At 49.9% G+C, this 14,669-nt stretch overlaps 1 protein-coding gene across 1 annotated transcript in view; it reads left to right on the forward strand.

The window, feature by feature from the left end:
• Positions 1–14,669, forward strand: part of Slc12a4 (solute carrier family 12 member 4) — a 29,320-nt gene that overhangs the window by 8,654 nt on the left and 5,997 nt on the right. The window contains exons 3-13 of the mRNA XM_042700763.1: positions 108–239; positions 4,854–5,000; positions 5,092–5,146; positions 7,751–7,881; positions 11,240–11,481; positions 11,608–11,822; positions 12,375–12,539; positions 12,620–12,718; positions 13,020–13,077; positions 13,472–13,646; positions 14,028–14,146. Of these exons, the coding sequence (XP_042556697.1) occupies positions 108–239; positions 4,854–5,000; positions 5,092–5,146; positions 7,751–7,881; positions 11,240–11,481; positions 11,608–11,822; positions 12,375–12,539; positions 12,620–12,718; positions 13,020–13,077; positions 13,472–13,646; positions 14,028–14,146 (1,538 nt within the window). The remainder of the gene's footprint in view (positions 1–107; positions 240–4,853; positions 5,001–5,091; positions 5,147–7,750; positions 7,882–11,239; positions 11,482–11,607; positions 11,823–12,374; positions 12,540–12,619; positions 12,719–13,019; positions 13,078–13,471; positions 13,647–14,027; positions 14,147–14,669) is intronic.

A 14,669-nucleotide genomic window follows, 5' to 3' on the forward strand; every position in this document is an offset into this window, starting at 1 on the left:
CTGCCTTAGGCGTTGGCTTGGGGCCAGAGGCCAGACTGCTGGCTAAACACAGGTATTCTGGCGCCGCCTTGGCCCATTGCCATCTTGCCCCGTGGCTCTGTTTACAGGAGGAGTTGGACATTCGCCCAAAGGTGTCGTCTCTTCTGGGCAAGCTTGTCAGCTACACCAACCTCACCCAGGGTGCCAAGGAGCATGAAGAGGCTGAGAGTGGGGAAGGTGCCCGCCGGAGAGCAGCCAAGGTAAGCCAGTTGAGGTCAGCAGACAGGCCACATCTGGGCAGACGGACAGAATATCATGGAATCAGTCATTTCCCCACATAGTGGTGAGCTCACCAGGTGTGGTGGGCATGGAGGATGGACACTGAATGCCTGGAGCTCAAGGACGATTGCAGGGGTGGGTGAAGGTGGAGATCCTGAGGGGAGCAGGAGGCCAGGGAGGTCCTCAGAAGTAACTGAGAATAGTTGCCTGTACTCAGTTGTCACTGTGTAAGGCACTGCACTTAGAGTGGGCCCAGCTTCTGGAATATTATCCTCACGGGGCTGTGAGGTGGAAGCCTGGCCCAGAGGCACACACCTGTAATCACCGCAACTTGGGAGGCCAAGGCGGGAGAACTGATTGGAGCCCAGGAGTTTCCTGAGGCTAGCCTGGGCAGAATAGTAAAAACCCCATCTCAAAAGAGAAAAAAATAAGCTATGAGGTAGTGCTATTATCATCTTCATTTTCCTTTCTTTTTTAGGTTACGTTAGTTATATAAGGGAGATTTCATTGTTTTTGCCTTCCTCCTTTTCCTTCTTTCTTTCCTTCCTTCCCCTCTCTCTTTTTCTCTCTTTTTTTCTTTTGTCAGTACTGGGGGGCTTGAACTCAAGGCCTGGGTGCTCTCCCTGAGCTTTTTTGCTCAAGGCTAGTTCTCTACCACTTGAGCCACAGTGCCACTTCTGGCTTGTGTGGTGCTGAGGAATCGAACCCAGGGCCCGTGCATGCAAGACAAGCACTCTACCAGTGAGCCACCTTCCCAGCCCCACTTCCAGCTTTTTGATGTTTAATTGAAGATAAGAGTCTCATGACTTTCTTGCTCAGGCTGGCTTTCAACTGCAATCCTCAGATCTCAGCCTCCTGAGTACTTAAGATTACAGGGGTGAGCCACTATTGTCTGTCACTTTTTTTTTAAGGACTCTGCCTACTGTCCTTAAACCAGCTTCCTGACTCCCTAAGTTTAGCTTCGCCCACTCAACTTCATTTTTCAGATGAGAAAACTGACAGGCATCAGGTAACTTGTCTAAGATCAATGCATAATGCTGGGAGAAAGATTTGTGGGGTTCCCATGACAGGTGTGAAATAACATCCCTTCAGGCTGGGTAGCCAGGAACCTGGTTGTCTCTAGGAGCTATGAGACCTAGAATGAGTGACAAACTTCTGCCCCTCATTGTCTTGGCCATGGCTCCACTGGCAGAACCTTCTGGAAGCCTCTGAGTTCCTTGAAAATCAGGTGGGGGGGATGTATCTGTATGATAGGAGCTTGCAGAGCTTTCCTGACTTTTTCCTGTCCCATACTCTAGTTATTGTTCCCCTTCCCCTTCCTCTAGTTATTCTTCCCCTTCCCCTTCCCCTTTCCCTTCCCCTTCCCCTTCCCTTCCCCTTCCCCTTCCCCTTCCCCTTCCCCTTCCCCTTCCCCTTCCCCTTCTTTGCAATGGTACTGGGGTTTGTATTCCAGGTCTCTCACTCTCTCTCAATTTTGATTTTTTGGCTCATGGCTGGCTGGCAATCTGCCACTTGAGCCACACCTCCACTTCCTGCTTTATTTATTTAGCCAGTCCTGGGGCTTGAACTCAGGGCCTATGCACTGTCCCTGAGCTTCTTTTGCTCAAGGCTAGCACTCTACCACTCTACTATTTGAGCTACAGCACCACTTCTGGCTTTTTCTGTTTATGTGGTACTGAGGAATTGAACTCAGGACTTCATGCATGCTAGGCAAGCACTCTACCACTAAGCTATATTCCCAGCCCAACTTTTTTTTTTTTCCAGTAATGGGGCTTGAACTCATGGCCTAAGCAGGGACAGTGTCCCTGAGCTGCTTTTTTTCTCAACTCTAGCACACTACCATTTGAGCCATAGCACCACTTCAGGATTTTATGACTAGTTTACTGGAGATCAGAGTATCACAAACTTTTCTGCCCAGGCTGGCTTCAAACCATAATCCTCAGATCTCAGCCTCCTGAGTAGCTAGGATTATAGTTGTGAGCCGCCAGCACCCGGCCCCCAAGGATGACTTTTGTATCTTTAATTACCTCCTCTTTATGATGAGCCCATTTAACTGAGGGATGAGGATTTCCTCTATGTTTTTGGTTTGGAGGTGAGAAGACCTGAGGTTTGGGAAGTAACTGTGTTTGGAAGGAATTGGGATCTGGTCCTGACTATAGTGTTCTGCATAAGCCAAAGGAACTCCTGGTTGAGATAAACCAGGTCACTAGCCTTGCACCCACTTGTAAGACTTGGGCCTTGTAGAGGTGGGCCCAGGAGAGCAGATGGGCCAGTACCCTTTGAGGAAGCAGAGATGGCAGATGATATCCTGACCCATACTCTCCTACTGGTTATGATCTTTTTTTTTTTTTTTTGGTCCAGTCGTGGGGCCTGAACTCTGGGCCTGGGCGCTGTCCCTCAGCTCTTCAGCTCAAGGCTAGCGCTCTACCACTTGAGCCATAGCGCCACTTCTGGCTTTTTTCTTTTTGGTTATGTGGTGCTGAGGAATCGAACCCAGGGCCTCAGGCATGCAAGGCAAGCGCTCTACCACTGAGCCACCTTCCCAGCCCCACTGGTTATGATCTTAATGGGCACTTTCTACACTAAGTATAGCAAAAACCCCTGACTATCTTCGGCCTGTCCCTATCCATCCCTGCAGGAGGGGTCTCAATTGTTAAGCCTCTTGCCCACAATGGGTGGTAGAATCCTTGGGTAAGAGCCTTATTCCTATCCTATTGGGCCGAGTCATCAAGCTGATGACTGGGTATGAAAGGCTCCCAAGGAAAGATGGTATGGAGCCAAATGCCAATAGCTTACACTTATAATCCTACTACCGAGGAGGCTGAGATCTAGAGGGTTATGATTCAAAGCCAGCCTGGGTAGGAAAGCCCAAGAGACTCCATCTCCAAAATATGCTACAAAAAGCTGGACTGGAGATGTGGCTTAAGTAGTAGAAGTAGTAGAGTGCCACCAAATGGATCTGGTGCAAGGCTCTGAGTTCAAATACTGCTACTGCTACAAAAAACAAACAGCCAGGTGCCAGTGGCTCTTGCCTGTAATTTTAGCTACTCAGAAGGCTGAGATCTGAGGATCACAGTTCAAAACCATCCAGGGTAGGAAAGTCTGTAAGATTCTTATCTCCAGTAAGCTGCCAGAAAACCAGGAGTGGTGCTGTGGCTCAAGTAGCACTAGCCTTGAGCTGAAAAGCTGAGGGACAGCACCCAGGCCCAGAGTTCAAGCCCCATGTCCAAAAACAAACAAACAAAAAACTGAAAGAAAGGTTAGTACAGGGCTGAGGGCTAGCCTTAGTGGAAAGACTTTGTTTTTAATTCTCAGGGACTATAAGAGGTGTGGGGGATGGGAAAGAAGCCTGAATTGGTGAGAAGCCATGGTCCTATGGCCCAGTGGGGAACCTGTGAGGATGTTGGGGTCTAGCCTTGGCCTAGCTATCCAGCTCACCTGACCCCTAGTAGGGTGAGAATGTAAGAGAGTGGCTGAGAATCCCTGCCCAGTGGATTTTGAGTAGAGGAGGAGGAGCCTAGTCAAGTCTACAGGGAGTCAGGAAGCTAGAGAGCTGTGGGCCTCACCTAGGGTGACTGAGCAGGGGTATCATCAAGGAAGGCATAAATTAAGAGAATAGTGGTAGTGCATGCCTGTAATCCCAGTACTTGACAGGCTGAGAATCTTGAGCTGTAGGCTACATAATGAGTTCTAGGCTAGCCTCAGCTACAGACGAGGCCCTGTCTAAAAACAATACAAAAAAAAAATAAAAGAAGAAAGAAAAAGAAAAGAAGACTTGAAGCAGGAAGGATGGGCCTCCAACTGAACCCTGTCAAACCCTAAGGAGGCAGCTTTTCCCTGGCAGCCACTCCAGCTCTGGCCCAGTGACCTTCTGAGGCTGCCAGAGGTTATTTGGGGATGCAGAAAGCATTTCCGGCCCTGCCCTTTCCCTCACTGCCCTTTTCTGATGGTGACTCAGCCTCGGATGGGGGTTGGACTGGAAACTCTTGCTGCTGTTCCTTGGTGGGTTGGATCCTCTGGGAAGGGCTCTTTCACCTGGGCTGCACTGGGCTGGTCAGCGTGAGGAGGTTCATTCTTTCCCAGGTTCTTCATGCTGCACATAGATCCTGTCTCAGGCCTGGACCCACCAGGAGAGTTCCCTGTGGCTATGTGGGTCTATCCTAGTCCCAGTTTTTAAGCACCAAGGAGGCCTTGCTGAGGCTCCCCTGCCCTGGTGTGGCCTCTGCCTGGCCTCCTGTTTTGCCCCTCCTCTGTCCTTGCACAGTTGAGAAATCCTGTTGGATCTGTGTTTACTCTCCCCTCACCTACCCATAGCCTAATCTCAGTGATCTCTGGAATTTTCTCAAGAAGATGTCCAGGAATTTGCAAAGTGAACTTGCCACTCACCAGGTTCCTGAGCATCTTTTGGGCCCTGCACAGCCTGTTGGTGAGAAGACAGTAAATGAGCCAAGTCTGCTTGTGAATGATTTTAAGGCATTCCAGTGAACTGTGGGTTACCGTGACCTGTAGTGACCCGTGTCACAGCTGTGTGTGTTCGGTGAGTGATATGGATGATACGGTATGATATGAGTGCCTCTCCTTTCTTGCCCACATAGGCACCCAGCATGGGCACTCTCATGGGGGTGTACCTGCCCTGCCTGCAGAACATCTTTGGAGTCATCCTATTCCTGCGGCTGACCTGGATGGTGGGCACGGCTGGGGTACTGCAGGCCCTCCTCATAGTGCTCATCTGCTGCTGCTGTGTGAGTAGACCAGGACTGGGCATGGGCTGTGGGCAGCTCATAAACCCTACCCAGCCCAGTTGCTCATCTAAGTCCTCTCTCCTTTCTACAGACACTGCTGACAGCCATCTCCATGAGTGCCATTGCCACCAACGGCGTGGTTCCAGGTGGGTGAGCGCCACCCCAGGTGTGATGTAGGGATTGCAATTCAGAGCCCACCTTGACCTACCTGGGACCCCCTGCTTTCCAGTGGGGTCCCAGTCCCTGACTGACTCTAGGACCATGCCATCAACTAAACCTTCCTGATTGACAAAATTAGAGATTGCTGTTGTGTTTGGTTTGTATAAAAACAATCCACCTAGCTGGGCCCCAGTGGCTCATGTCTATAATCCTGGCTACTCAGAAGTCTGATATTTGAGGATTACAGTTTGAAGCCAGCCTGGGCAAGAAAGTCGGTGAAACTCTTATCTCCAATAAACTACCAAAAAAGCCAGAAATGGAGTTGTGGCTCAAATGGTAGAGCACTAGCCTTGAGCAAAAGAAGCTGAGGGGCAACACTCAGGCCCTGAGTTCAAACCCCAGAACCAGCACACACACAGACACAGACACACACACACACACGCACACGCACACACACACAACCCTACAATATGCCCTTCACAAGAAAGGGCAATATATGTTTACAGTAAGGGGCTTAAAAGGGTATCTATATTGTCACCATGCTGAGTTCATTTTCATTAGTCTTTTGTCACATGGTCTTATAAATTACTCATCTCTTCTTGCTCACTTACCTCTTGCTGTGTGTATATGTATATACATATAGATGTATGTAGGTATGTATATTTGTGGTGTAATTTCTATTTCCCAGGAACATATGTGTGTATACACACACACACACACACACACACACACACACACACACACACACACACACATTTCCCAAATATTAGATTTTTTTTTTGTTAGCCAGTCCTGAGGCTTGAACTCAGGGCCTGGGCACTTCCCACTTCTTTCACTCAAGGCTAGCACTGTACCACTTGAGCCATAGCACCACTTCCAGCTTTTTCTGTTTATGTGGTACTGAGGAATCGAACCCAGGGCTTCATGCATGCTAGGCAAGCGCTCAATCACTAAGCCACATTCCCAGCCCTAGACATATTTTTTAAAGTGTTTTCTGTGGTCAGTTCCAACCCAGTTTGTATGATTTTTCTCCTATCTGTTGGTTCTTCTTGTCCTGAACAGCCTTAACCAGCTGATTCTGTTCACACCCCCTGGCAGTGCCCTTAGGAAGACCTCAATGTGAGAAGGTTACACCATGGAAAGGGTGGACTTTTTTTTTTAGTGCCCATACTGGGGCTTGAACTTAGGGCTTGGACACTATCCCTGAGCTTGCATTTTTTGCTCAAGGCTAGTGCTCTACCACTTGAACCATAGCATCACTGCCAGCTTTTTCTGAGTAATTTGTGAGAGATATGAGTCTTAGAGCCTTTCCTGACCTGCTGGCTTCAAACTGTGATCCTCAGATCTCAGCATCCTGAGTAACTAGGATTACAGGTGTGAGCCACCAGCGCCCTGGCTAGGGTTGGCCCTTTATTTATTTATTTATTTATTTTTTGGGTCCAGTCGTGGGGCCTGAACTCTGGGCCTGGGCGCTGTCCCTCAGCTCTTCAGCTCAAGGCTAGCAGCCTGCCACTTGAGCCACAGCCCACTTCCGGGTTTTTCTTAGGGTTGGCCCTTTTAAAAACACTTACTGAGCCAGGTGCCTATGGCTCACTTCTGTAATCCTAGCTATTTAGGAGACTGAGATCTGACGATCACAGTTCAAAGCCAGCTTGGGCAGGAAAGTACGTGAGACTCTTATCTCCAATTAACCTGAAGTGGTGCTAGTGGTTCTTTTTTTTTTTTTTTTTTTAATTTTGGGTCCGGTCGTGGGCCTGAACTCTGAGCCTGGGCGCTGCCCCTCAGCTCTTCAGCTCAAGGCTAGCCACTTGAGCCACAACACCACTTCCGGCTTTTTTTTTTTGCTTATGGGTGCTGAGGAATCGAACCCAGGGCCTCAAGCAGGCAAGGCAAGTGCTTTACCACTGAGCCACCTTCCCAGCACCTGGTGCTAGTGGTTCTAATGGTAGAGCACTCACCTTGACCTGAAGAGCTGAGGGACGGCACCCAGACCCAGAGTTCAAGCCCTACGACTGATAAAAACAAAAAACAAAAAACACTTACTGATGGTTATTTCCATTCCTAGATTTTCTCCAGAGAGGTTTTTTTATTTTCTTTTTTTTTTTTTTTGCCAGTCCTGGGGCTTGAACTCAGGATCTAAGCACTGTCCCTGAGCTTCTTTTTGCTCAAGGCTAGCACTGTAGCAGTTGAGCCACAGCACCACTTCCAGCTTTTTCTGTGTATGTGGTACTGAGGAATCAAACCCAGGGCTTCATGCTTGCTAGGTAAGCACTCTACCACTAAGCTATATTCCCAGCCCTCCAGAGAGGTTTTATCAGCAGCAGGTGTAATCAACAGTGTGGGGTCTCTCTTGTCTTTGGGGCCCAGTGTTGTCAGGGTTTGTTAGTCTCTGATAGAATCATAGCCCCAGGGCAGGAATATCAGCTGTGAATGCTCACCCTGGCCAGCTTGTGCTGGGCCACAAGGGTCCAAAAGATAAACTGGGGAAGGCTCTGATCCTTGGTGTGCAAGGGGAAAGGGAGTCCTGGGTAGTTTTGAGGGAGAAGTTGAAGAATAGGCCCTAACCCATGTACACCTTCTCTTGGCTATAGCTGGGGGCTCCTATTTCATGATCTCCCGCTCACTGGGGCCCGAATTTGGAGGTGCTGTGGGTCTCTGCTTCTACCTGGGAACAACATTTGCAGCATCCATGTACATCCTGGGAGCCATCGAGATCTTGCTGGTGAGTCAGGCAGTCACTTCATTTGTGTCCAAACAGTCTCTTTGGACTCCACACAGGAGGCCCAGGCTATTTGTGGTTCCTAGCCTCTGGTAAGGTTTGAAGGGTTACACAGAGGGGGGCCACCAGGGCTGTCTATCAGACTTGCCTCCTTTTACCCTGATGCTAGTTTGAATTAGGCAGGGAAGGGGCCTGGCTCCCTTCCCCTTGGTCTGATGTTACCACTGCCTGGGCATGGTTTCAGCTATAGCAGGAGGCCTGCCAGCTGTTGCATTTAGCTGAGTGACAAATCTTGGTGGTGACACAGAGATTGATTCTTGGGGTTGTGTGGGCTCTGGCTAGCTCTGTTACCCCCAGAGCTCTGTGCCAGGGCTCTGAAGATCCAGCTTATGGCGAGCAGCCACAGGAGGCTGGAAGTCAGGCCTCCTCCATGAGCTCTGTGGGTGCCGATTCAAACTTGGCTTCTCATTCACCAGCGAGCCACCTGGGTCAATGAAAGAAGAGGTACTGTAATCCTAGCTACTCAGGAGGCTGAGATCTGAGGATCGCAGTTCATAGCCAGCCTGGGCAGAAAAGTCTGTGAGACTCTTAATCTCCAATAAACAACTCAGAAAAAGCCAGAAGTGGTTCAAGTGGCTCAAGCAAGTGGTAGAGACCTAGCTTTGAGCCAAAGAAGCTCAGGGACAGCACCTAGGCCTTGAGTCAAGCCTAGGACCAACACAAAAAGAAGAAGAAAAAGAAGGAGGAGGAGGCGGGGGGGACTTGGGGGAGCAAGCAGGAAGGGTGACAGATGTCCCTTGGGGATCCAGAGCCTAGGAGCTATGTAGAGAGATGGTTGTCTATTACAATTTTTGGTCCTCTGCCTGCAATGTGGACCTGGGATCTAGAGCTTCTGATTTTTAAAATTTTGTTTTCTATTTCTCATATTTCATCTACATTATTTGAAATTCTTCTGTTACGGAAAATGTCCCTTCTCCCAATTTTATTCAACCATGTAATTATATGGACCTTTCGATATTTATTTTATTCTCTGAGTTACTGGTTTATAATTCAATATTATTATTTTGTTCAGACTGTTCTCTTTTGACCTTGCTGCTATTTAGATTGGCAGCGCCTGTGTCTGAATTCTTTTCTTTCCTTTCTCTTTTTTTTCTTTTCTTTCTTCCTTTCCTTTTCTTCTTTCTTCCTTCTCTCCCTCCTTCCTTTACTCCTTCCCTTCTTTCTCCCTCTCTGTTTCTCTTTACTTTAAATAATAGCTTTGTTGAAATACAATTCTTTCTATGTGTGTGTGCTGGTCCCAGAATTGAACTCAGGGCCTGAGCACTATTCCTGAGCTCTTTTTGCTCAAGGCTAGTGCTCTACCACTTTGAGCCACAGTGTCACTTCCAGTTTTCTGGTGGTTAATTGGAGATAAGAGTTTCATGGAGCCGGGCGCTGGTGGCTCACGCCTGTAATCCTAGCTACTCAGGAGGTTGAGATCTGAGGATTGCGGTTCAAAGCCAGCCCGGGCAGGAGAGACCGTGAGACTCCTATCTCCAATAAACCACCACAAAACCGGAAGTGGCGCTGTAGCTCAAGTGGTAGAGTGCTCGCCTTGAGCTGAAGAGTGCAGGGACAGCGCCCAGGCCCAGAGTTCAAGCCCCACGACCGACCAAAAAAAAAAAAAGAGTTTCATGTACTTTACTACCAGGTTTGGCTTTGAACCATGATCCTCAGATCTTAGCCTCCTGAGTAGGATTATAGGCATGAGCCACCAGCACCTGGCAAAATATGATTCTTATACCATACATTTAACTACTTATTAAAAATGTACAGTTCAGTGCCAAGTGTCAGTGTCTCGTGGCTGTAACTGTAGTTACTCAAAAGGCTGAGATCTGAAGATCATGGTTTGAAATCAGCCTAGGCAAGAAGAATCTATGAGATTCATATCTCCAATTAACCACAAAAAGCTGGAAGTGGAGCTAAGGCTCAAGTGGTAGAGTGGTAGCCTGGATCAAAAGAACTCGGGGACAGTACCCAGGCACTGATTTCAAGCCCCAGTATCAGCAAACAAAAAACCAAAATATACATCCCAGGAAGATGAAACAGGAGGACTATAAGTTTGAAACAAGTGTGGGTCACATAGCAAGACTTTGTTAAGACTAAGCCAGGTGCCAATGGCCCATGCCTGTAATCCTAGCTACTCAGGAGGCTGAGATGTGAGGAGCATCATTTGATATGATAACTATTTTTTTTAATTTATTTTATTTATTTATTTTTTGTCAGACGTGGGGCTTGAACTCTGGGCCTGGGCACTGTCCCTGAGCTCTTCAACTCAAGACTAGTACTCTACCACTTACGCCACTTCCGGCTCTTTTGGTTTATGTGGTGCTGAGGAATCGAACCCAGGGCCTCATGCATGTGAGGCAGGCATTCTACCACTGAGCCACCTTCCCAGCCCAGGAGCATCATTTGAAGCCAGCCCCGACAGGAAAGTTCATGAGACTCTTAGCTCCAATTAACCCCCCAAAACCCGGAAGTGGAACTGTGGCTTAAGTGGTAGAGTGCTAGCTTTGAGTGCCCAGGCCCTAAGGTCAAGCCCCAGGACTGGCGTATAAAATAAATAAATAAAAGATAGTAGTTGTGGCTTAAGTGATGAAGTACTTGCCTAGCAAATAGGAAGAGCTGAGCTCAGTCCCCAGTATTAAACAGCAAAAGCAAAGCCACGCATAGTAATACATGCTTGTAATCCTAGCTACTCAAAGGTCAGAAACAGAAGGATTGACAGCTGCAAAGGTAGCAACAAGACTCTGTTTCAAAGCCAGTTCTGGGTGCCAGTGGCTCATGCCTGTAGTCCAAGCTGCTCAGGAGGCCAATTTGAAACCAGCTCAGGCAGAAGAATCTGTGAGACTTATATAATAAGCTGGCAAAAAGCTGGAATTGGAGATATGGCTCTAAAGATAGCTGAGTGCAAGCCCCAATACTAGAACACACCAAAACAAACGAAATAAGCAAAAGGGGCATAGAGCAAGTAATAGAGCTCTGAGGCCTGGGTTCAATCTTTCATCCCCACCCCACCCCCCTCCACTCCACCCCTCCCCCCAAAAAAGAGAAGAAAAACTGTACAATTCATCACCACAATCAACTTTAGAACATTTTCATCACTGCAAAAGAAACCCCATTAATAGTCCTTCTCCCTACCCTCATCCTTTACAACCACCAAACAAATCTTTGGATTTGTTTCTTCTGAATATTTCATATAAATAGAATTGTATAGTTTGTGGTCTTTGGGGAATTGCATCCTTCAGAAGAGAATCAAAATGATAGACTTCATTTTCCGAATAGGAAGATTGAGCCCTCTACATGTGTCCTTTTGTTTCAGACCTACATTGCTCCACCAGCCGCCATTTTTCACCCATCGGGTGCTCACGATGCATCAAGTGCCACTTTGAACAATATGAGGGTGTATGGGACCATTTTCCTGACTTTCATGACCCTAGTGGTGTTTGTTGGTGTCAAGTATGTGAACAAATTTGCCTCGCTTTTCCTGGCCTGTGTGATCATCTCCATCCTCTCCATCTATGCTGGGGGCATCAAGTCTATTTTTGACCCTCCTGTGTTTCCGTAAGTAATTCGACCATTTGTCTAGGCGTTCCATTGATGTCTCTTCCACATCGGTGGCCTTTGATGCCTAGATCCTTAAGAGCGCTGGGTGAAAACGAGCAGATATTCATGCCTTCTTCTCTATAGGGTGTGCATGTTGGGCAATAGGACACTGTCTCGGGACCAGTTTGATGTCTGCGCTAAGACAACCATCGTGGACAATGAGACAGTAGCTACTCGGCTGTGGAGCTTCTTCTGCCATAGCCCCAACCTTACCACTGATTCCTGCGACCCCTACTTCCTACTCAACAACGTGACTGAGATCCCTGGCATCCCTGGGGCGGGTGCTGGTGTGCTCCAGGGTAGGTCCTCCTCTCCATGCTCCCATTCTCCAACCCACAGGCTGTTAGAAGAGCAGAGCACAGAACTGTCCTTGTGTGGTCAGCTTGGGAATGGGGTGGGGGGGGGTGGGGGGGAGGCAAGTCTGGCTGCCTTCCCGGCTCAGCAGTGTCTTCTCAGCCTGGCTCCTAGAGGCTGAATTTTGGGTGAACAGAGCCTGTTTGGCCAGCATCCCAGGCCTGCAGCAGCCCCTAGAAAGTTCTGGCAATCCCTCTTTCTCTGGCCACCAGCCCCTGATGCTGCTTGGGGTGGTTCCCACAGGGGCCATAAAGAGCTTCTGTGTGGGAGGCAGGCTCCAGTGGGGTTCTGGCTAATGCTGTTCAATCAGTATTGACTGTCAGATTTCTCGCTAGACAGCTTCCTCCCTGAAGCTAGAGCAGTTCTATGGCAGACCTTAACTACTGGGCTGAAGCTGTCCCCAGAGCTTCCTTGTGTCTGCAACCTCGTGCTGGGCAGCCCTAACTGTCCCTGGGGAAGTTGGTAGGGCTATGGTGGTCATGCTGCTGCCCCTACAGAAAACCTGTGGAGTGCCTACCTGGAGAAGGGCGAGGTGGTTGGGAAACGCGGGCTGCCCTCCACAGACACAATTGGCCTGAAGGAGAACCTGTCCCTCTATGTGGTGGCTGACATCGCCACGTCCTTCACTGTGTTGGTTGGCATCTTCTTCCCCTCCGTAACAGGTGAGCCCCTGTTCACCCATTCGCCCAGCTCTGCCTCCAGTCCTGGGGAGCCCCTGAGGGGGTCTCATTTGCTTTTGAAGGTATCATGGCTGGCTCCAACCGCTCTGGGGATCTCCGCGATGCCCAGAAGTCCATTCCGGTGGGGACCATCCTGGCCATCGTGACCACGTCACTTGTGTGTATCCTTTTCCAAGCCTGGGACGGATGGGGCACGGGGGCAGGGGGCAGGGGGCAGGGGGCAGATGGCACCTGCCTGCATATAAGCCATTTGTCAGCAGGCACAGACACACAACATCCATGCATGCGTGTATACTTCACCCCTTGCACAAGCTACACATGCCGCCAGGGTGTACGCATGTGCACCACGGAACTCTCACAAATCTGCAGGCTGAGGTGACAGCCATGAGGGCCACTAGGTTCCTGCGGGGAATGAGGCAGGCCGCAGCGTGGTAAAGGGCCACCTTCCTTGACGCAGAGTAGATTTCAGCAGCGTGGTTCTCTTTGGTGCTTGCATCGAGGGCGTGGTGCTCCGGGACAAGTGAGTGAGCTGTGTCCCTCCCTGCAACTGTGACTCAACTCTTGCTTGCCCTCACCCCAGCCCCCCTACATGCTCCCACACATCTCCTTAGGCCACTGGCTCCCACTGGTGGTCTCTGCCGCCAGTTGGAGCAGGCTTCTCCAGGATTTTTTAATCCTGAAAGGATGGTGACATTAAGCTCTAGCTTGGACAGTAAGATCTTGGTGGAGCAAAGTTACAGAATAGAGATTGGCCACTGACCTTCTCCACTTAGGGCCAGAACTCTACCCCCCACGTGTCCCCCCCCATCCCCTCAGCCCTCATTCTTGCCTCCTGACAACCCTCACTCTGGGTGGCCTCATCCAGGGCTTGGGGGCCTCCTTGCCTCCACCTGGTCTGAGCCTGGCCCCTGCAGGTACGGCGACGGCGTCAGCAGGAATTTGGTGGTGGGCACCTTGGCCTGGCCGTCACCCTGGGTCATTGTCGTCGGCTCCTTTTTCTCAACATGTGGCGCTGGACTCCAGAGCCTCACTGGGGCACCACGCCTACTGCAGGCCATTGCCAAGGATAACATCATCCCCTTCCTCCGGGTGAGCCCTTCTGTACAGCCTCGCAGCATGTCCACTGACTGTCTAGCTAACTCTGGTTAGCTAGAGAGACAGGGAATCAGGAACATCATAGCCTGCCCACAGGAGCCCAGCATCTGGCCGCTGTCTATCTATAAAGAGCTTCCGAGAACTTCCCTGGCCCTGCTTGTGGTTAGCTTGGAACCTGAGTTCTCATCTGAGTCTCATCCAAATTAGAGATAGAGAAGTGGGAGTCAGGGAAACCTGTCATTCCCAGCAGCAGTACATATAGGGGAGACCTGCAGCTCAGCCAAGGAGCCTAGGGATGATGGAGGCCAGCCAGGGGCTTGAGCTCCAGCGATGGGAGCAGAGTGGTAGGAGCAGCTTCTTCCCTGGTGTCTGCAGGTGTTTGGCCACGGGAAGGCAAATGGTGAGCCGACGTGGGCACTTTTACTGACAGCACTCATCGCAGAGCTGGGCATCCTCATCGCCTCACTCGACATGGTGGCCCCCATTCTATCCATGTAAGCTGAGGGCAGGGCAGGGGGATGGTCTTGGGAAGAGCTCCCTGAACCCTGGGGCCTCACAGCTTGTGTGGTGTTGAGGGTGGGAGCTGGGAGACAGGTTGGGTTATGTGGTAGGCAGCCCATGTGGACTGAATTGGCAAGACCCAACCTTCCCTGCATTAGAAGCCAGCCCGGCCCCTATTCCAAAGCTTCAGAGATCAAAGGGACTTACACTCAGCACTGTGGGAAACTCCCTAGACTGGGCAGTCAGCACCCTACCCCTACCCCAGACAGGGACAGACCTAGGCCCTAGAGCCTTCATGAAGCAGCCTCTAACCCAATCACTTTCAAGTTTGCTTGTGCCTGAAGCTCTAGAAGCTGGGCAGATGAGTGTGCCGGTGCTTTGAGAGCAGTGTCTTGGGACACTGGTTCTGGGACAGTTGGGGACAGTTTGTTGGGTTGCTGTATTCACCTCAGCTCATGTTAGGGTCCTCGTGCTTTCTGTTCCTTGTTTAGTTATAAAGAGCCTGCCCTTCACTGC

The sequence above is a fragment of the Dipodomys spectabilis genome, unplaced genomic scaffold (genome assembly GCF_019054845.1).
Source record: "Dipodomys spectabilis isolate Male_0828 unplaced genomic scaffold, ASM1905484v1 ptg000273l, whole genome shotgun sequence".
Lineage (NCBI taxonomy): Eukaryota > Metazoa > Chordata > Mammalia > Rodentia > Heteromyidae > Dipodomys > Dipodomys spectabilis.